Consider the following 24,526-nt stretch of genomic DNA (forward strand, 5'->3'; position numbering starts at 1 on the left):
AAACATTCGCTAATGACGTCATCGTAAATCTACATTATGTGAAGACCCTATATAATACAAGCTATTTCATGCATTGTGGTTTGTATACAACGCATGTAATAACTGCGATCGGCGAAGGAAAGCTGAAACTGTAAGTTATTTTTATACCAATATTTGCAATAGCGTATTTAAATAAACTAAGGTCGATCAATAATTTTCCGGACTGCTCTGAATGTAAGCAACATAGATGACACAGGAAACGGAGAACTTATCTAGAACCAGGGAAAAGCCTGGGGCCTGCATTAAATGCCTCACTTGAAAGGCAGAGAAGAAGACTAGCCATAAGGCGTATATGGAAAGATTACAGGAAAAATAGCAATAGGTTCTTGATATGTTCGCATAAAATCACGTAGCCTATAGTAGCTCAAGCGAACAGCATTAAATACTTGGTGTACTATAATATTTATTATCCCCAAAATTTGCCCAATTCTCATTCTTATTATATTAGAAATATATGCGTTAAAATACGTTAAGTTACATTACACAATATCTCAGCATTGCTAAATAATTTACAAATAAATAACAGCTTTAATTTAAACTTAGCGACAATCTTAGTTGGGCTTTTGTAGTCGGCACAGAAAAGTTTACTTTTTCCGCCTTCAAATTGACAAGCCAATATATATATATATATATATATATATATATATATATATATATATATATATTTGAACTAGTAATGGAAATTACGGGAAAACGGCTGAACGGATTTTAATGAGTGACCCCTCATTTTCATGCCTGGCATCCAAAGTTTTTCGGAAAAATAGTAGTTTTCAGTGAAATGTCAATTTTCCTACATAATTTTCCTATTTTCCAAAATCCATCTGTTGTCAGTTTTGAGAACTAATTTTATTGAATCACGGCCGACTTGATTGAATTTCAGAACAAAACACACACTACAATAAACAATAGGCTATTACACGAAGGCCAGGACCTACAGGATTGCTGACATGTTTAGAGCTCAATTCAATTTGTTATTAAAAACTGATTCTGCAGTGTATAATTTTCTGAGTACAGCTGTGTATTGGATATTCAAATCTACGAAACTTGAGGTGGTTTGATGACATTATTACCATTAGAAATTAAATATTTTTATAGTTAATATCATGATGCGTCTATTCTTCATTAATTTTACATAATATTGATGCTATATTGATGACATGAAAGTGAAACGTTTTGAGGTTATGTAAGTAAATGTAGAGATTATCTTAATTTAGATCTTCATTTCTATAATTTACTGAGTGACTGCTATATATAACTACAAAACATAAGTAAGATAATAATATTGTTATTAATAATCAAATATTTTTATACTTATTAAACCAGTGGGGTTGGGTCTTTTTCATATACTTAATGGCGGTGCAGTGTAGATATTTATATGCGTCATTCTCTTCAGTATTGGCTGCAGAGAGCGCAAAAATTACAGTTCCTAAGGAAAGATAAAAAGGTATTACTTACTGATAAAATAAGAGGCCTAGAAAATTTTGTAGTCTCCAGATCATTTCAGCAAGATCTCTTAGTAGGATAAAATGATTTTACGCTCTACATTTCAAGTTCTACATGTAGCAGCTATACGAAAATGCTATTGTTCAAAAGCTTAGCAAAGCTGACTCCACAATGACCTGAAATAGCTACTGCTATCGTCCTGACATTGTTACTTGCGTTTTCGCGTTGAAACTCAAAAACTGAAGCTGGATAGGTTCAAGAAAAAGTATTTGGACTAAAAAAGTCCATTCAGAGGGAGTATGTTTCGTTATTATGGAAGCAAATAACTATCAAAAAGACAAGTATTCTTCATTGAAAATAAATCTGAAAAAAATTTTATTTGAACATCTAACGAACTTAGTTTGCAGCAGCATTTGCTGCACAAGCCAATATGTGTATTAAATTGAACGACGATCGGTACAGAGTACAGAGAGAACAATTTTTGGATAAAGCATATGTAGTCCAAAACATGTTGTAATGTCAGCAGATGAAACGTTCTAGACGAAATGGCTGCAGATAGACTTAATACAAGAAATATTAATTTCAATTATGTCAGCCAATGAAAGGTTCTGGACGAAAAGTCTGGAGATAGACTTAATTCAACAAATACTAATTTAAATTATGTCAGTTAATGAGCTTATTGTATGAAAAGAATGTTATTGCTACCCCATTGTGTTTCAGGTGAAGAATAGTAATTAACGTTTCAAAAAGCCTTCTCACGTAAGAAATGCTTTCTTTTGATGTTTTCAGAATCGCCAATATTTGAAATATGAAGGTGTACTACGTATTTCTCAAACTGGTAATCTGTTTCACATCAGCTAATACAGCACGCATTTTGGGAGTATTTCCAATTCCTTCATTCAGCCATCATATTGTTCATCGAGCAGTGATGAAAGAATTACATTCTCTTGGACATCATGTCGTTGTCGTCACATCCCACCCTATGCAAGACTCAAGTCTCCAGAATTACACCGAAATAGACATATCTGATACTGAGCTGTACTGGTCAAAGAGATTCGGTACAGACAAAGATGATGACCCATATCAGAAAAAATTCATTTGGAATATTCTACAAATCACTGAATATATGTGTACCATTATATATAACAATCAACAGCTTCAGAAAATACTCTTAGAGCAGAATTTCGATTTGGTGATTGTAGAATGGCATTCAGCGCCTTGCACATATGGGTACAGTTACTTTCTATCAAGCCCTTTGATTGGGATCTCCTCTACTGGCACTTACGATAGTGGTCATGATTCTGTTGGGAATCCAACACATCCCGCTTATATACCTAATGCAGTTCTTCCACATACTGATCATAAAACGTTTTGGGAAAGAATTTCCAGCGTGTGGAATGCTCTATGGTTCAGATGGTTGTGGCATACCATAATATTACCAAGCCATGATGCAATTGCAAGGCAGCAGTTTGGAGACTCCATGCCCCACATAGGAGATATTGAGAAGAATTTAAGTTTGCTGATATTGACTCTCGACTCATTATCATTGTACACACGGCCGAACGTACCAGCTATCGTCGAAATAAGGGGATTGCATCTGCAGCAACCAAAACCTCTACCAAAGGTAAAGTTTATTCATTCATTTATTTATTTATTTATTTATTTATTTATTTATTTATTTATTTAAGTAGCTAGCTAGCGAGTATAAATTAAAATTACAAAACAAAATTGTTTCTAGCCACTATCTAGCCAGGCTTGTGTACAATGTGGACTTAGCCAATAATCTATATATATAATTTGAACTGGTAATAGAAATTACAGGAAAACGGCTGAACGGATTTTAATAAATGACCCCTCTTTTTTGAGCTTGGAACCTAAAGTTTTTCGGAAAAGTAGTAGTTTTCAGTGAAATGTCAATTTTCCTACATAATTTTCCTATTTTCCAAAATCCATCTGTTGTCAGTTTTGAGAACAAATTTTATTCAATAACGGCTGACTTGATTGAATTTCAGAACAAAACACACACTACAATAAACAATAGACTATTACACGAAGGCAGGATTGCCGACATATTTAGAGCTCAATTCAATTTGTTATTAAAAACTGATTCTGCAGTGTATAATTTTCTGAGTACAGCTGTGTATTGGATATTAAAATCTATGAAACTTGGGGTGGTTTGATGACATTATTACCATTAGAAATTAAATATTATTATAGTTAATATCATGATGCATCTATTTTTTCATTAATTGTACATAATATTGATGCTACATTGATGACATTAATGTGAAACGTTTTATGGTTATGTAAGTAAATGTAGAGAATATCTTAATTTAGATCTTCATTTCTATAATTTACTGAGTGGCTGCTATATATAACTACAAAACTTAAGTAAGATAATAATATTGTTATTAAAAATCAAATATTTTTATACTTATTAACCCAGTGGGGTTGGGTCTTTTTCATATACTTAATGGCGTTGTAGTGTAGATATTGATATGTGTCATTGTCTTCAGTATTGGTTCGAGAGAGCGCAAAAATTACAGTTCCTAATGGCGGTGTAGTGTAAATATTGATATGTGTCATTGTCTTCAGTATTGGCTCGAGAGAGCGCAAAAATTACAGTTCCTAAGGAAAGATTAAAAGGTATTACTTACTGATTAAGTAAGAGGCCTAGAAAATTTTGTAGTCTCCAGATCATTTCAGCAAGATCTCTTAGTAGGATAAAATGATTTTACGCTCTACATTTCAAGTTCTACACGAAAATGCTATTGTTCGAAAGCTTAGCAAACCTAACATTTTTTTAACTTTTGCCTACAATCCACAATGACCTGAAATAGCTATTGCTATCGTCCTCACATTGATACTTGCGTTTTCGCGTTGAAACTAAAAAGCTGAAGTAGGATAGGTTCAAGAAAAAGTATTTGGCCTAAAAAAATCCATTCAGAGGGAGTATGTTTCATTATTATGGAAGCAAATAACTATCAACAAGACAAGTATTCTTCATTGAAAATAAATCTGAAAATTTTTATTTGAACTTCTAACGAATTTAGTTTGCAGCAGTATTTGCTGCACAAGCCACTAGTCCTATATAAAAGTCAATGTGGCTATGTATTTATGTATGTTTGTATGTATGTGTATGTATGTATGAATGTATGTATGTACTCTATACATATCTACACGCTTTGACCGATATTTGCCAAAGTTTGCACATTTAGCCTTTATAACCAGGAGTAGATCAAAGGCTACATTAAAATCGGACAGATGGACGTTAAATTAATAAAAAAAATAATAAAATAAAGTTATATACGATCAAACATTCATCTATACTAATAATAAATCTGTAACCGAAATTTTTCTGGTAATTTTCGATTTTCCAAAAATAATTGGTGTCAACATGTATAATTAATCATCCTGAAACCGAAAATCGCTTTTTTGAAATTTTTGTTTGTATGTCTGTCTGTCTGTCTCTGTGTCTGTCTGGATGTTTGTTACCTTTTCACGCGATAATGGCTGAACCGATTTATATGAAAATTGGAATATAAATTAAGTTCGTTGCAACTTAAATTATAGGCTACATGTCATTCAAAATACTTAATTTAAAATCAGGATTATAAGGGGGTCTTAATTAAATAAATCTAAATATCTCGCTTATTATTGATTTTTATAAAAAAACATTACATAACAAAAGTTTCTTTAAAAACTATTTCCGATAAGTTTTATTCTATGCAAAATTTTGATAGGACTAATATTACTATGATGTACCGAAGTACATAATATTTCCCACAAGTTTTTATGGAGAAATCATTGCAATAAGTGAAAGTCTCAGGAATCTTCTATGCCACATCAGTAAATTTAAAAATGCAGTTATATTGTCAGACTCCAAAGCAGCTATTCTATCAATAGTCTCTAAACACACACCTTCATCTCAAACAGCAGAAATAACTAAAATGCTCTCTCAATTAATATCACTCAATAAAATAATTGTATTCCAATGGATACCATCCCACTGTGGAATCCTGGGAAACAAGAATGCGGATGCTTTAGCAAAGAAGGGCAGCATTGCTACTTACAGACCTGTTACTAAATCTACATATTACTCTGTGAAAAGATTGATTAAATCTACATACTTAGACTTCAACAAACAAAATTTGATAACACAATCTCAAGGGAAAAAATGGAACACTCTGCATCAAAATCCACAGTTAATTCCCGATTTACCACGAAAATCGTCTGTAGCTGCATTTAGATTGGCAACAGGCCATGATTCTTTGGCCAAACACCTGCATAGAATTGGAATATATCAGTCCCCTAACTGTCCACTGTGCAACTTAAACCAAGAAATGGATTCGGAACACCTCAAAATCTGTGCTTCAGTGGCTGGTCATGATAATATCTTTGAAAAATATTGGAGTGCAAGAGGTCAAATGACTTTATTGTCAAACGCCTGGCATTAGAAAACAACAACATAACATTTCCGTGCAGGAATTCTGCATTACCATATGGCGACATATATCAGTTTTAAAATAACAATACTTTTTAGATCGTGACCAGGTCCGATTAAAATACGAGTAATAAAGATAAACAAATGACTCTGCATTTATTTAAGGCGGCCTTGGAGTCCTTGGACAACAATCGGATTAATATACGGATGATATGATAATATGTGTTTATAATATACTAATATTATCATATTATAAAGACAGAGTATTTGTGTAATGAATAATTTCGAGGGAAAAATTGTTCCGGAGCCGGGTATCGAACCCGGGACCTTTGGTTTAACGTACCAACGCTCTACCACTGAGCTACTCGGGAACTCTAACCGACACCGATCCAATTTTTCCCTCTATATCCACAGACCTCAAAGTGGGCTGACAACCGTCAAGCAACCAACTTCGAGTCCACACTAACTCCGTGTGACTTAAATTGTGGTTTTCTGTTAACGAACAGTGACGTGTATTATGCAAATCAAGATTTTCAGGTATAACTCCCTGTAAAGTTGATTTGAATAATTTCGAGGGAAAAATTGTTCCGGAGCCGGGTATCGAACCCGGGACCTTTGGTTTAACGTACCAAAGCTCTACCACTGAGCTACTCGGGAAAAATTGGATCGGTGTCGGATAGAGTTTCCGAGTAGCTCAGTGGTAGAGCGTTGGTACGTTAAACCAAAGGTCCTGGGTTCGATACCCGGCTCCGGAACAATTTTTCCCTCGAAATTATTCAAATCAACTTTACAGGAAGTTATACCTGAAAATCTTGATTTGCAGAGTATTTGTGTGTTTATATGAGGCCATCTCAGGAAACTATTTAATAGATTTAAATAATTCTTTCATCATTGGAAAGTGTAGTTCCTTTAGATGGACGTAGGCTTTATGTCATTACAGAAGCTCTTGAGTTAATCGAGTACTGGGCACAAATGCATATAAGGTAGGACTAAACAGAACCTTACGCATAGAAAACTTTATATATTGTCGAAACTATTAGCTATATGTTCTGCAGTTAAATTTGTGTCGTACTGAAATTGGAGGTACCGTACTGAAATTTGATGTCTGATTTGCGTTGCGTTTTTTTTTTTTATGAAAGAATGAAAGTTAGAGCTGGAATAATTGTACAAATATACGCGCGGCACATATTAAGTATTAATTATTCAGTAACACAACTGTACATATAGCTTAATTATGTATTTGAGTGAGCTATGGTAATGTATAGGAGGTACTGTTCTATGTAGTGCACAATACTCCATATTGAATAATTAAAAAACCAACATCTTTAGCATGACTTGTGGTTTGTAGGACATCTCAAACCCCAAACTCCACCCCTCTGAGCGCGAGATTTTATATACTCGGTCAGTTATGACCGAATGTTACAATAAAAACAATTAACAACATAGGTATTTCAGTCATAACGTCATACAATAGCAGATGAAACTATGAAGTGATTACATAAATGAAATACGACTATTTGGTCTATGGAGCATTCGTTTTCGTTGCAAGAATAATTCGCTTAACATGTTTGTAAATTAATCTTGAATACGTTGAGCTGCTGGAAAAGTTTTCTCTTTCTGAGATTCAAGAGCCCCCACAACGAATTAAAAACTTAGGTAGGTACTTATAGTAGTACATCCGTTATCAATACACGTTTTAAATAATATGGAGCAGTACAACACCTTATTTCAAATGGTATCGTTTGGTGACAAAACCTTCTTCCAGCTAAGAGTAACAACCTTCAGTTCTTACAAATGAAGGGGTCGGTGCAATAAGGTGCTAAGCCTCACTTTTGTGAAAATTGAGATTTATGCACAAACATACGTGGAATAATATTGTGCACTTTCTATCAAAAGATGGTTCTGGTATGATTATAAATTTCGCAGCAGTAAATGAATACCCTTTTTCTAATCAATGTTAAGAGTCATTTGTTTTGAGCAATAAGGCGCCAACCTATACCAAGTTGGAAGGAGAAAGTAGCCAAATGAACAGATTATAAAAAAATAAGTTAATTGAAACGATGACGTGATTAACTACACTGATGATTAGCATCGACGACCCAGATTATATTATATCTGACTGGAAATGAAGGCACATCGGAAGAGGTGAGGATTAATTTAATTTCTCATTATTAAAATAGTATTGAGGGATGACCCCTTCTTGCATCAAAGTTGAACATTATAAAAGTTACATATATATGAGTATATATGCATATATTTTTTTTTACTCCACTGTTTCAGTGTGAATTAAACATATCAAGGGAACCTGAGATCAGTCACATCAAATTCCCTCCAAACAGGAAAAGAAAGCGTCACCATCAAGACTGGGAACGTTTTAAACACAAGAGAAGGAAAAATAAAGGACAACAATATACTTCACTATTCAACAAAGAAGTTATTCAAACTAGAGCGATCATGATTTTGGTCGCATACAGTAGAGTTGTATTCTCGGAGATACTGTTCCACCGTTTATACTACAGAAGACTGGTCTAATTTAATTTATTCCGTGAAGTAACGGCTAGCGAGTCTGGCCGCGAAACCAGGTGGCTCGGGTTCGATTCCCGGTCGGGGCAAGTTACCTGGTTGAGGTTTTTTCCGGGGTTTTCCCTCAACCCTGTATGAGCAAATGCTGGGTAACTTTCGGTGTTGGACCCCGGACTCATTCCACCGGCATTATCACCTTCATCTCATTCAGACGCTAAATAACTTTAGATGTTGATAAAGCGTCGTAAAATAACCATTAAAATAAAATAAAATAAAATAATTTAGTTAGGTTGTATAAATGTTCAGAATAAATTTATGTTTCTTTATTCATTCGTAATTCCTCTCTAAGCAGTGTCCAACCATCTGGTGCAATAAGGTGCTAACCAACACAGACATCCCCGATTATCAAATATGCCTGTAATATAGGTCTTCCAAAATCGGTAAAAAGTTTCAAAATTACATGAATGTAACTTAAGAGTCACAGCTTCACATTGAAAGCAGTTTCAGCATTTAAATTTCAATATTTGGAATTATGCGTTTTTCTAAACTTTAAAATGCTCATATCTCAGAAGTAACTACGTGTGGGTTAACACCTTATTGCACCGAGCCCTTCAAATATATTCTATTTCAGACGCTGTTAGGTCTAACATAATACCAAGCTTAAAAGTAAAATTAATTGAACAAATCCATAATCTATTGTATGGTAATAACAGTTACATTCATAGTTCTAAATAGTAATTCAGGAGCAAACGATTTATAATTCATAATAAATTAAGTATTAACTATCAATAACAAAGTTGTATTTGGAAATATTACAGATTCAAGTCAATGATATTTATTTATAACAAGTGCAGCGAAGCGCGCGGATACGGCTAGTGTATAATATTAAAAGCAATCTTCTGCAGTCAACTGTTCTTTATTATTGTCTGTTGTATCCAACATCGACTTTCACAAGGCCGTGGAACAAAGAGCACGAAAGCATTGTTGATATATCATGAAGGCCAAAATTTAAACAATTCATGCAATAAGTATCTTTCCGCAGTCCAGAAACGTACTATGAGTTTCTCGATAGAGTTTAGATAGTGAGCAGGCTGTATTTTATCCAACTGAATTCTTTAATTCTTTGAACCCACATAATTAAATATGTAATTTTATATAGAAATATTTATTTATGCAAAGGAGGGGAAAACAAAGCATTTTACACATACGAAAAAGCAATTCAATGATATTTTTATGTTGCTAATGTTATTATGTGAATGTACGTAGTCCGAAAATGTGTTACTGCGAGATTCTATCTGTATAATCACGTTGCCTATCAGTTAAGCATTGTGGGAAGAACTATGTCTTAATTTCTAAAATATACGTATCCTAAAATATTATTTATGTTAAACAATGACATTGCGAATTTATATATTGTATTTTTATTTTGTATACAAAATAAGATATAATATAATTAATATGTCCTTAATTTATGAGATATAATTTCTCAAGTCATATTAAAAAAAAATGGGTATGACATACACTGGCGTACAGGGCTCAAGGGGTAAAAAATTTTCGAATATAAATTAAATTACATAACGTATATATTGATTCTTTGGTATGACCGATAGAGAGATAAATTTTTGCTGACGATGACAACCCAACGGGTTAAGACTGTTAACACGGGAATTCCCTATTTCATCGTCAGCTCTCTCTGAAGTTCAAATGAAAGCACACATGGTCATGAAATTACGTGAAATGTGTGTAAGGACAGCTTCACGTCAATGTACAGATCTTATATTATTTTATCTCTGCCTCTGTGTAACGTCACATTTGCTGTGGAGAGGAAAGAGATGGCAGAAAGGTCGTAATGCTTTTTAATACTTTAACGCCCACGAATAAGACAATCCACTTAAAATTTAATAGTCATTGACCACCAGAGATGAAATGTAAGATCTGTAGAACATTGGGTCAACGCTAAGTGGGTGTGTACGTACCAAGAGGTGTGTTTTTATTTTGCTGAACTTCAAGACAATGCTAACTCATTTAAAGTTCGTGTGACTGTAGCCTATATATATTGTCGTTGGTTTTACTTGGTTTATAGTTTGATTTTTTCTATTATTTTATTTTATTTCTGGTGGTGTAGAAGAGATGGTCTAGAGGTCTTAACTATACCAGATTAAATAAATAAAAATATATAGACTATATAATTAAATTTAAAAAACAGTTAAACGCAAGGCTCACGATGCAATTCTCGGTGCCTGATCTACAGCTGTTTTAAAGTGACTTAATCCTGGTAGGCATTAATTAATTCATGTAAGTGACGCTATGTAAAGAATCGACTTTATGAAAGAGGTTGTCTATAGTTGAGTTTCCGAGATTTCTGAAAAGTCTAACAACCATTTTAATTAAAAATAAAAGCAAAAATGAAAACCCGGGCAATGCCGAGTGTTTCCAGCTAGTATAACATAAAATTTACAAGGACAGTTTACTAAATACAGTAAGTAACTTAATTAAAACCAATAAATAACACACAAGAGCAAAAAAGAACAAATAGAAAAAAGAGAGAAAAAACACATTTAATACAAATTCACATTCAGACAGTAGCCACTGTTAGTGAATTAAAACATGAATATAGTCGACAGAAATAAACGGTAAGAAAATACACACATTTGTTAATATTATATATCATGAACAATTTTATAAATTTCCTTTTTATAAGTTTCAATTTTAAAATATTTGATTTTGGAAAATGGTTTGTAATTTTATTATAAAGTCTTAGGCCGAAACTAGCACCATGCATTTGTATGACATTTAGGCTCATTTAATGGGAAAGTAGACTTTTGTCAGCGAGTACGATATTCATGTCGATTAGATTTATGTTTTATTTGCTTTCTGTGGTAGTAAGTTAGTAAACTATATTTGTAAATTTCTTCAATAGTTAATACTTTAAAATGTGTATAAATTAAATTTGTAGGATAATCCATATTTTTAGTCAGACAAATTTTTATTAATCTTCTGTGAAATAAAATTAATGGATTAAGTACAGATGATACTACTCCATCCCAATTTATTGTACCATATTGTATTAATGATTGTACTAAAGCTAAAATATTATTCTCAATGCCTCCTTAGTGATAAAACTTCGAAGTATTATGAATTTATAAATTGTCTTTCTTATACTTGTACACATAAAATCAATTTGTTTATCCCAACGTAAATGCTGATCTATAATAATTCCTAAATATTTGACTTGTGTGGAAGGTGTTAGATGTGGGCAATTACAATAATTATTTGTTAATTCATCACATGAAGTATTATGTATACTAAGTGATAATTATTCATAGGTGGAGGTAAACCTTTCGTTGTTAAATAAAATGGAATATAGGTAGTTTTATTGGAATAGATATGTGTACTGCTATTATAATTTTGGAAATATTGAAGTAGGCAAGTACTTCTACACTCAAAAATTTCACATTACAAAACGTGAGGACAGTATACGGATTCAAAGTGGAGTAATAATAATTACAGCCATAATAAATCTCATTTTCGCTGTATCACGGTGAAGTTGAAGTGTCATGTCCAGGGTATAAGCATACATAATAGTTGTCGGACTTCCCATCTTAATGTGTATTTTTCAATGTCACTGTTTAACTAGTTGGTTTCACGTATTTTCTTAAACTTGTTTAATGTAACTTGTGACATAAAACTTAGTTGCAAAATAAGGGAAGCAATATTACTTTGAAGTGCCTAATATTGAACCATGACAAAGACAAGGGCCACGACAAGAAAAACAAGAACCACCATAAGTATCAAGAGAAATACAAGAACCGCAGTAATGAAGACAATGACAACGACAAGTACCACGATAAGGATCACGAGTTTGACTACTACAAACACCACGACAAAGATGACGATAATCACCACGACGACGACAAGAGAAGGACGACAACAGCGACCACGATAAGGACCACGAGAATTACCATATAAAGGGTCATAACAAAGACAACAAAGACCACGATGAAGATCATAAAAAAGACAACTATGACCATGATAAGGACCATAACAAAGACAAGGATCACGAGGAGAACAAAGATCATAATAAGGATCGATAAAGTAAACAAGATGACAAATACCACAATAAGGAACACGACCAAGACAACGTGGACCACGATTCAGGCCACGAAGAAGATGACAAAGATAACAATAAGGATAAAAATGAACCACAAAGACCACGATAACGGCCACAATAACGATCACGACAAGGACGATGATAACGACCACATGAAATACCACAAAGATCACGATAGAAAACAGAAAATGTAAGGACTATGAGAAGTATCACGACAAGAACCACGATATAGACCACGATAAGGATGACCACATAAACGAGAATAAAAGTAACGATAACGATCATGACAAGAATCACGATCATAACCACGACGAACATAAGGCCACTGTAAGGATCATAACAAAGAAAACAAAGATCACAGTAAGGACTATGACAAAGACAACAAGGGTCACGATAAGGACCATGACAAAGACAACAAGGATTACGATACGAACCTCGATAAGTATCACATGTACCACGATAATTATGATGAGGGTTGTGAGAATGACAATAACGACCACGATAAGGATTATGACAAACGACACAATAACGACCATAACAAAGACAACAAGGTCCACGATAACGACTACGAAGAAGAAAATACTGTAAGCATCACACTAAGGACTACGATAAGGACAAGGATCACAATAAGGAAAAAGACAAGAACAAAAAATCAGCGACAGGGATCGCAGCATGGACTACGGCAATCACAACTACAGAGTATCATGGTAAGTATCGAACAAGAGCCATAAGGGCAACAAAAAAGAATCACGATAACGATCATAAGGGTCATGATAATCACCAAAACGAGGATAACGAAAATAAACGGGACACGCATCACGATAAGGACCACGACAAGCATCATGATAACATTGACGACATGGACCACTATAAAGATCACGATAAGGAGCATAACAAAGAGTCACGATAATGATCACAAGAATCTTGACAAGGAACAGGACAATAATCACTGTAAGTGCCACGACAAGGATCACAACAGGACTACGACAATGATCATGATAACGATCTCGATACATTTTACGAAATGCGCCACCATGCAAAATTGGTAATATGAGAAATATGTTTCCAGCACAAGGAGAGGACATAATATTGTAGTAACGCCACAATTAGTCGTATCGTGCAATTAACTCCTGGCCGGTACAAATGATTATTTAGCACTGAAATAAATCTAGAAACATTAAAACTATTTAGTATCTTTGTACCATATATAGCTACCTTTCCGGTGTTCTCAGCAGATGAGATGGAATGTTATAATGTTTCGTTTATATTATTTTTTAGGTTTGCCGTCGAAACTGGCACGAATGTAAAATGATAGATCACTGTTCCTTGTAACCGATAGGACCTACAGGACTTTCTTGACGGAGCACTGGAAGGAGTTATCTACTTCAGTCTGGGAACTAACGTTAGAAGTGACAGAATGACAGAGGAGAAGAGGCAGATATTCTTGGATGCTTTCTCAGAACTGCCACAGTTCAGAGTGCTTTGGAAATGGGAAAGTGATGAGTTACCAGGACAACCCAGCAACGTCAAGGTGGCGAAGTGGTTACCGCAACAGGATGTTCTAAGTATGTAAACACATTGCACTAGGATATCAGAAATTAGTCATAATGCCACTAGGTCACTAATATATTCGTATTAGTGACTGATTTCGTTTCAATTCTATGAATTCTACGTATGAGATAAAAAGTTTTGATATTTTAAAAAGTTACGACCTTTGTTCACTTTGTCTTCTCTTGTTCTCCTTGTATTCCCTTTCTCCTTTCCTCGTTAATGATGTATATAATAGTTATTTCCAACATCTCACGTTATAGTATTTCATTATGTACAAACTGCAAGAGCAAGTATGTAATAACGTACATAATTATCTATCAAAAAATGAAACACATTTCACAGCCTATTTATCCTTGCACGTACAATTAAATTTATTTCAATATTACACAATGAAAACCTATCATAATACATACATTTTGTTTAAAATCTGCAGAGATATACTTGATATATTTCTTTATTTCTTCCTGTAACCACTACAGGTTGCCATTGATAAAGAGTACCATGATATAATAAATATAGAGTAAATGAACCATATTTTTGTTGTTACAGTGAAGAATAGCAAATTGAAATAGATTGAAACACATAGTAATATACGAAGTAACGTCAAGAAGATATGAATTAAAGTCATGGTCCATATGTATGATGCCTGAAAATAGCTATTGATCCTTTGAGTGTTCCAATTGTTAGATCTCTTAAAATAACTTTATGCAGGCCAAAAGATTTACAGAAGTCGACTAGAAATCGGTGTATGATCCCACGGGCTCCTATCATTAGTCCTGCAATGACGATGGATTCCAAATGGTATTTGTCCTTATAAAAATTTAAGATTCATATATGTTCTTTTTTTCTTCGTGTCCTTCTTCTGGCAGATGTTCATGCGATTCGAATCTCATAGCAGGGTCCATGATGAAACCTTAATGATAAGAAGGTTTAAATGCAATTATGTCGACTCTTCTATTACTGCCCACACTGGATATGCCGTGTACTTCTTCAAATACTGACTAACCTTTGTTCCTTAAGGCAGTTGCTATTATAGCTCTTACTGTATGATGCCGCGTATTTCGTAGTTCATGGTGTGGACAGGCCCCAGGACATGGGTAAAGGTTTCAATCATCCCTATCGAAGACCTGCAAGGCACATTACGTACAGCTGACACGTTTGCAGTCATCTTGACCGCTTCCCCCCCACTCACTACAGGAAAGACCCTTGTGATTCTGGATCCACTTATTTTTATGTTTCAGAACATTGTGATATGATACATTATTGATAATACTCCATCTTGTCCTGATCCAATACATGTATTTCATATTAAGTACAAACTCAATAAGTTTTTTTATTGGGTTATTTTACGACGCTGTATCAACATCTAGGTTATTCAGCGTCTGAATGAAATGAAGGTGATAATCCCGGTGAAATGAGTTCGGGGTCCAGCACCGAAAGTTACCCAGCATTTGCTCGTATTGGGTTGAGGGAAAACCCCGGAAAAACAATTCAACCAGGTAAACTTGCCCCGACCGGGATTCGAACCCGGGCCACCTGGTTTCGCGGCCAGACGCGCTGACCGTTACTCCACAGGTGTGGATCAAACTCAATAAGAAAATAAAATAATTACACAAGACAAATTACGAAGGTTGACCATCCTATGTATTTCATGAATTCTACTTCAGCTGCAGAATCCGTAATACACGCGATCGAGAAACTCCAGTAAGCCTACGTGAAGCTATTCTACGAGAGGTCAGTTGTGAATTGTGTTGTACCATATGCAGTACGTTTACTCTTAAATTCATATCAGGTATAGACTATTCGGTATCTCGTGAAACCTACCTGCACGTCAGGGAAGAAGAGAGTGGACTGAGAAATTTCCCTACCTCGCGACACTTCTACTCTTAGCAAGCGAGCTCACTTACACCCACCATAAGGTTCTTAATAAATGTTACGGCGCAAGGAAGCATTTGGTTTCACGAGATAAAGAATGACCTACAATGACTCTCTTTCCGACCTCAATGAAAAAATTATAGCTTGCCAGATTCAGTTACCACCCGACAAACATGGGACAACACACGGCTAGATTGAACCTTTCGATTAGGAAAACGTTCTCTGCTAACAGCGGCCAATGCACAAAATCCATGAACAAAAAGCATGTCTACATATTCTCTATGCAAATACGCAAATGACATCATAGGAGTCAAACCAGAACACTAGAGTATTGTAACGGCAATGTTCTCAACAGTGATACTGTCTACTATGGAATTAAATGCAATGCAAACTCAACATTGTAGTAATTAAATTGAATTAAATGTCAAGTGAACGTGTATTCAGTTGTGAGGTGTTGCGATACCCAGATAGTGCTCTGTGCAAAAGATCTGACGTAACACGTCAAGTATTGTACACTGAACAGCAGATCGTTCCAGTATTTCTCCCATTAATTTCTCCTCAACCGTTACACTTCGACGTAGGTAGGCTAAATTAGGTCAAATTCATGTAGTTTAACCAAAACTACGTCATCCTGAAGTATTTTGCATTCCTCCTGAGACACACTGTATAATGGTCTGAGACTTTGAGTCCTTAACTGTAAATCTGAAGGTAGAAGTACCTTTAAAAATAAAAATTTGTGAAAGGAATTGAATTACTCTATGAAGCGACACAATTGTGAAAAATAGCTCCAATGATGTTACTATGTTTTACAGTGATATTATGTGCTGTGTAAACTGGCATGGAACGTTAAACTCGAACTTTAGCATTTTGCCGTTTTTGAAAAGTTGTAATTTCCTGTAATATTGTTAATAACTTCATATTTTTGCTTAAAAACTTAGTAAAACAAATAACCGGAATTATTACGATGTACCGAAGTACATATGATATTTTCATGCAGAAATTCTGCGTCATCATATCATAAAACATGAGTGGAGAGACTTTTTCTCCGTTCCACTCAACATTCATCATATGATGACGCAGAATTTCTGCACGGAAATATCATATGTACTTCGGTACATCGTAATAATAATAACTTAGTGATATAAGACGGCGCTTATTTCGTCGGATCCCGGCCATATAGTCACTCATAACGAGTGCACCTCTGCACATGTGTGGACATTGTGCCACTGTCATATACATATATGACGCAGTGGATGAGGGTAGGCCACTAGAGGGAACTTAAACTTCAGAGGATTCGATCCGACACCGGGATGCGAATCCGGTGTGGTTTTAGTTGATAGAGCGTCAGCACGTAGAGCTGAAAACCCGGTTCAAATACCGGTGTCTGAGAGAATTTTTCTCCGTTGAACTGATCTTTCAAAATAACCGGAAGTTACAACATCAATTTCTTACTGTATAATTGTCTCCTACATACTTGTTTAACTATTGACAAAACAGAAAAATCTATAACGTCAGGTTTTATGTTCTGCCTTACAGGTCATCCAAATATCAAATTGTTTATATACCAAGGGGGATTGCAAAGCACAGAAGAAGTGATTCGAGCCTGCGTTCCTATCATAGGAATTCCAATCTTCGCGGATCAGAATAGAATTGTAATAAATATGGCTGAATTTGGTGCAGGAGTCTATGTTGACTTCAATGATCTCAAAAAAGAAACGCTACTGAATAAAGTTAACGAAGTCATCTACAACAAAACGTAAGTGAATATAAACGGACTACTTTGAATTTAATTGAAAGAGGAGAAGTGGGAGGAGAAATTTAAAAGTTACACAAAACGCGTACTCGCAAAGGGTTCGGGAATCAAAGAAACTGAATATGTGATCTCCTAGCCTGATGGCCACTTGTCTCACTCCGGGTTACGCTACTTCACTGAAGGACCTCAAGGAAATCTTTATAAATTTATAATAATTATTACACTATTATCTACAGTAATCTCACTAGAGATTTTGATTTATCTAGAGAAAATCAAAACTCGAATGGGATTTAATTGACTATTACACGTTTCTTTAGTCAGTTGTCCGAAGACCCTCACAGTGATACCAAAAGCAACACTTATGAGACAACTAGGCCAGGAGATAATGGGGTATGATGGCCAGTACCTTTTCCCCTCCATTGCATACATCGCCAATTATCTACATATCAGACGATTAGAAGAACTAATGTATTACTCTAATACAATAAAATATTAATTGACTTATTAAAATATGCACTCAACTTGACAATGTATTATTGTACCATCTCATCATTACAAATATTCCGCTAGATGGCAGTAGTGTGCTATTATCTGCTGTTCTCTTGTTACTGGATGTATATAATCTTCATTGGACTCTATGGCTGAGTATTAGTCAAGAGAGATTTGTTGATTCTGTTTCACTGTTATTAAAACAGTTGCATTCCACTTCAATTATCAAAAGTCGAGTGGGATTTAACTGATTATTACAGTATTTTACAATTCATTTTTAATTTTTCAGAGAAATCTATATTGTATCTTAAAAGTATTTATTTCAGTCACTGACTTCACAGCATATGTTTAAGGTGCTACACCTTTACATTACATATTTAAAAGACGTATGAACGTTTTCGTTGGTCTACGCCAACATCATCAGATACGAGGTACATTTTAGCAATATCAGTGCTCTCTACATAATATCTACAAATACAAAACATATTTAGTGGCATGCAAAATGAGACATATTAAAAACCAACATTGCTGTGATACACATTGACATTCTATATGACTGCCTTGATTGTAACTTACTTAAAATACACGTATAGGTTACAAAAAATATTGATTTACATATATATATATATATATATATATATATATATATATATATATATATATATATGAATGCAAGTCTTCACATATGAGATAATAAAATGACATTTAAAAGTGATAAAAATAATAAAATATAAAAACTAAGATAAAAAGTATTATGAATGTGAAGAGTTGCAAAATTACAGTAATTACATTTATTATATTCTTATTATATTATATATATTATTGTGAAACAGAAATAAGAATATAATAAATGTAGTTACTGTAATTTTGCAACTCTTCACATTCATAATAATTTTTATCTTAGTTTTTATATTTTATTATTTTTATCACTTTTAAATGTCATTTTATTATCTCATATGTGAAGACTTGCATTCATATATATATGTAAATCAATATTTTTTGTAACCTATACGTGTATTTTAAGTAAGTTACAATCAAGGCAGTCATATAGAATGTCAATGTGTATCACAGCAATGTTGGTTTTTAATATGTCTCATTTTGCATGCCACTAAATATGTTTTGTATTTGTAGATATTATGTAGAGAGCACTGATATTGCTGAAATGTACTTCGTATCTGATGATGTTGGCGTAGACCAACGAAAACGTTCATACGTCTTTTAAATATGTAATGTAAAGGTGTAGCACCTTAAACATATGCTGTGAAGTCAGTGACTGAAATAAATACTTTTAAGATATGATTATTACAGGATTAGAAGAAAGCATATAAAGATTAGAAGAAATAATGTAATACTATAATACAATAAAATATTAATTGACTTACTAAAATATGCACTAACCTTGAAAATGTATTGCTATACCTTCTCATCATTACAAATATTCCGTTAGATGGCAATTGTGTTATTATCTCCTGTTCTCCTGCTACCAGTTGTATCCAATCTTCATTGCACTGTATGGATGATTATTAGTCAAGAAGGATTTGTTGATTATGTTTCATTTTTATTAAAACAATTGCACCACTTCAATTATCAATTATATTAAACAATCTCTCATACCGGTACGTGTTGTATTCCACTTCAATTATCGATATACATTAAACAATATCTCATACCGGTACGTGTTTATTCCATTTCAATTATCAATATATATTAAACAATATATGATACGGCTACGTGTTTTATTCCACTTCAATTATCAATACATATTAAACAATGTCTGATACTGGTACGTGTTGTATTTCACTTCAATTATCAATGTATATTAAACAATCTCTGATACCGCTACGTGTTGTATTCCACTTCAATTACCAATATAATATTAAACAATCTCTGATACCGGTACGTGTTGTATTCCACTTCAATTATCAAAGTATTATATTAAACAATCTGATACCGTTACGTGTTGTATTCCACTTTATATATATATTAAACAAGGTCTGATACGTGACTATCCATAATCTCATATAGCAGAAGCTATAACATAATTTAATAATATAAAGATAAATTATATTAAAGTTTTAATTATGGATGATGAAATGAACATCAATCAATTAAAAAAGGTACAATTATTGAAAGTACAATGTTGGCAAACAAAGAAACAAATGCTGGGGAAGTGATAAAAACAAATACATGCTAGAGAGGTTATAAAAATTTTAGGATAAGCAGCCATCTTTAGTTGAAACACGTCGTCGAATATCGTTTTATTGATCAAAAGTAGGATGACATAATACAAGTATAACAGGCATAGTCACTATAATCACATTTGCAACCGTCAAGTACAAGGACAGGTTTATTAATTATTTTTAATTATAAGTGGACAGAAATTCTTCTATTAAAAGTTAACTGAGTATACGTATTGAAGTGTACAACATTTACAGAGTGTTAAATATTCAATATTTTTAGGATGTGTTTGTCAAAAGAATAACAAGTCTAATAAATATGAGTCCTAAATTAATATCTTCGGAGATAAAAGTACTTGCTCATCAACATCAAAGTACACTATCTACCAAAAAGTAATTGGGCACTGTTTTTGCCTCTTTAGAACCTCGTGGTACCACCTCTTGTTGCCATAACAGCAGCCACACTGTCAAGCATGCTCTCCACTAGTTTGTGTAGGATATCCACTGGAATGCGTCGCCATTCCACTTGCAATATGCCAGTCAGTTGGACAATGGAAGTTGGCCGCATGTTTCGGCGGCTACTATGCAGTGGTATGCAGGCAATAATGTTCACCAGTTGGACTGGCCTGCACAGAGTCCTGATCTCAATCCCATTGAGCACCTTTGGGACCAATTGGAACGGCGATTCAGGTCTCGGGAGATGCGGCCAACTTCCATTGTCCAACTGAGTGCCATGTTGCAGGAGGAATGGCGACGCATTCCAGCGGATATCGTACACAAGCTAGTGGAGAGCATGCCTGACAGGGTGGCTGCTGTTATAGCAACAAGAGGTGGTACCACGAGGATCTAAAGGGGGAAAAACAGTGCCCAATTACTTTTTGGTAGATAGTGTATATCACCTAAGTGATTTTCACTGAAAAGACGCTCAATATTCTGTTGGTGTTAGTATTGATCAAGACAAGACAAAAATTCTAATCGACATGGGTGTTAAAATTAATACGTTCCGAAATATAACTACTTGTTCACCACCATCTTAGGAGATGCTCATTTTGTATTCATTGTAACGCATACTTCTGCCATACGTCTCGAGGAATTACACCTCGTTTCACATTTTTAACAACATTTCACAAAATATTATATTATGTTGTTATATGCCCCCCCCCCAAAAAAAAAAAACAAGCAAAGAACTCGCTTTAGAACATTTGCTGTTCCTACAATACCAATTTCAAGACACTTGTTTCGTACAAAATTTAATTTTAGGACCCATGTTTATTAGATTTCTTTCTTGTTTCGGTCTCTGCTACCACCTCTCATAATACTGAATGATTATTTTTTACAATGGAAATTACATTGAGCATATTCTATCGTATTGATAAACAAGTATTCATATTTCGGATTCAGTAATTTTTAGGAATCATGGTAATTGAACTTTCGTCTTGTTTTGATGAATAATACTTACCGCTTCTCAGAATACAGTGCTATTTTTTAATGTAAATCAAATTGAGCACCTCCTATCATCTTAATGAACAAATACTCATATATTTTGTAAGGCAATAATTTTTAAGACATACTTATTAGACTTCTGTGTTATTTTCACCTCTCAAAATACAGAAATTTAATACCTTGTATATAATATACTGACATGTTGTAATTACAGATATAAAGAAAATATGAAGAAACTCATGATACGACTGAAAGATGAACCTGATAACTCATTGAGTCGCGCAGCCTGGTGGATTGAGTACGTCATCAGACACAAAGGGGCACGTCACTTCCGCACAGCAGCTCTGGATCTTACGTGGATCCAAAACCTTCTGCTTGATGTTATCGCTTGTATAATTTTCGTACTTTTCCTTTCATTCTGGATTGTCTACCGTGTGATTCTGCTTATACGCAGAATCCATTATGGAAAATGAGCGATGCTATACTGTACGAGGGTCAATCAATATACAGAGTGATTCCGAGGTGGTGTTACAAATATTCAGGGATGATGGCGAAGGGCACATGTATCAATTTGAGAAAAGGAACCATGGTCCGGAAATGACTGAGTCGAAAGTTATAAGCAAAAATAGTTGTGTGGAAATGGAATTCTAATTTGGCACCACGTGCCCTCCTTCCCTTAACTTATGGGACAGTCATGGAAAAATGGTATGGGCCGGATGTCTCCTACGTGGGTACTTGGCCCTATACAATCTGTGGGCTTGTCTACTGTTCCCATTGGCTCATCCGTATTCGGAAATCAGGTCTGCTTATTCTGCTCTCGTGTACTCCTCCATTTCACTAGGACTGATTGACTGGACACTGCAACTTATACACATACACTGCTGTCTACAGACGTGCATATCAGGACCGACCATGTCCGTTACACATTACGCTATCTGCATTGCTTTAGTGTAGTTTCCTGTCCCCATCCCTCAGACAGCGCACTGAATGGAATACTGTAAGTAGACAACGTAAACAACGTCAGATGAATACAGTATGTGTAAGTTGTACAGATAAATACACATAGGCTAAATAAGGTGTACAGAGGAATAAAATTATTTCATTTCCACAGAACTATTTTTGCTTGTAACTTTCGACTCGGTCATTTCCGGACCAGAGTTCCTATCTCAAATTGATACATGTTCCCTTCGCCATCATGCCTGAAAGTTTGTAACACCACCTCAGAAACGCCCTGTGTATCCGAGCTGCACTTGTAATAATTATACCGTTAAACATATATGTGTGTGTCACTGAAGATCATTGCTTGTTGCCCGTTGATTCAGTCTATCAAACAGCGTCAGATTGTGTTTGAGAACTGAACTTTGAATTCATTTTTGAGTTTCAATAAGTCAAGTATATTCAAATGAAAAAAGATGCAAATGTTTAGTGTTTTCACTTATTTTAATGTAAAATACTCAAATAGTTATTTTACAATTACATTATTAGTGTTAACGTTTTCGCCCATTTGTGGGCATCTTCAGACATAAAATTCGATATCTATGTAATAAATAAGCAATAAATATTAAATACTGACAAATATGAAGACATGACCAAGGTTAAAATAGTGGAAAATGATATAAGTTTAAAAACAGTATAAAAGTCATCATTACATGTGATGTATATAATTCTGCATATTTTAATAAAACAGCGTATGAAAAATAATGCGTATTATTACTATTAATTGTTGAAAAGGTGAACAGGAATAAAATCAACTGATTTGTAGGAATGACGCCGTTATGAATAAAAAACTTATTAAATATGCATAATTTTATATGCATACTAGGTTAACATGTTGAAAATAAAATATATGGTACGAAGCAGATCTTGTGGTTGAAGAACATGATAAATGAAATCAAGAAAAAATATACATAAAAAATAAACGTAATATAAATGATCTAGAAAATATTACTTTTTTAATTGGGATACAAAACTTAAAGTAATACATTTTAATGGAAAAAAAACTGAATGTAAATTAAACACTATGGATTAATAAATTTTTAATGAATGTGAGTAAGCGCAAATGACTAATATTCAAACTCAATTGTACCTGAAAAAGTATTCGTGGATTACATTAGAAATGAAATTTAAGCTGTATTATATATTATATCATTGGGTACAAATAAATGTGGGATATTAATGATGCAAAATAAGAGGAAGCTAAAATACAAACATTATAATATACAAAAGGTGAAATGTAGCATAGAGAATGTGGAGAAAACTATCTTACAGGCCACATAAAATAAAACTAATTGTAGGCTATGTGCATTGTTCATTATCTTCTTAATGCTAATAATATGTGTTCTAGAAATATAAAGATATGACGAGAAATTACACTACAATATATAGTGACTCAGATTATGATCTGACAAACAATTTTAGGATTACAGGATTCTGTAAATTAAGAAACGTAATATTAAAGCTACATATAATCAACTTTTTCATTTAAGAACTGAGCTTATGCGCGTAGTTTTGTGCAAACATGTCAAGGACCTATTGCGATTTTTCCTGGAATCTCTCCACATAGGCCTACGCCTTATGGCTAATCTTTTTCCTGTCTTTCAAGTGTTGCATTTAGTACAGATTCCAGGCGTTTCCCAGGTTCTACATAACCTCTCAATTTAATGTCATGTGTGTTGTCT

At 34.1% G+C, this 24,526-nt stretch overlaps 1 protein-coding gene across 1 annotated transcript; it reads left to right on the forward strand.

Annotated features, from left to right (window-relative positions):
* The first annotated feature begins 90 nt into the window (after nucleotides 1-90).
* Nucleotides 91-23,762, forward strand: LOC138703098 (UDP-glycosyltransferase UGT5-like). Its single transcript, XM_069830684.1, has 5 exons — nucleotides 91-130; nucleotides 2,272-3,106; nucleotides 13,900-14,125; nucleotides 17,523-17,742; nucleotides 22,063-23,762. The coding sequence occupies exons 2-5, from the start codon at nucleotides 2,291-2,293 to the stop codon at nucleotides 22,319-22,321; spliced, it is 1,521 nt and encodes a 506-aa protein (XP_069686785.1). The 5' UTR covers nucleotides 91-130; nucleotides 2,272-2,290; the 3' UTR covers nucleotides 22,322-23,762.
* The last annotated feature ends 764 nt before the right edge of the window (nucleotides 23,763-24,526 follow it).

This window comes from Periplaneta americana, chromosome 7 (assembly GCF_040183065.1).
Source record: "Periplaneta americana isolate PAMFEO1 chromosome 7, P.americana_PAMFEO1_priV1, whole genome shotgun sequence".
Classification (NCBI taxonomy): Eukaryota; Metazoa; Arthropoda; class Insecta; order Blattodea; family Blattidae; genus Periplaneta; species Periplaneta americana.

Excerpts from the sequence above, each read along its gene's own strand:
- LOC138703098 (XM_069830684.1), top strand. The coding sequence starts at position 2,291 with ATGAAGGTGTACTACGTATTTCTCAAACTGGTAATCTGTTTCACATCA. Across the intron at positions 3,107-13,899 it reads AACCAAAACCTCTACCAAAG|GACCTACAGGACTTTCTTGA; the intron begins GTAAAGTTTATT and ends TGTAACCGATAG. Across the intron at positions 14,126-17,522 it reads ACCGCAACAGGATGTTCTAA|GTCATCCAAATATCAAATTG; the intron begins GTATGTAAACAC and ends TCTGCCTTACAG.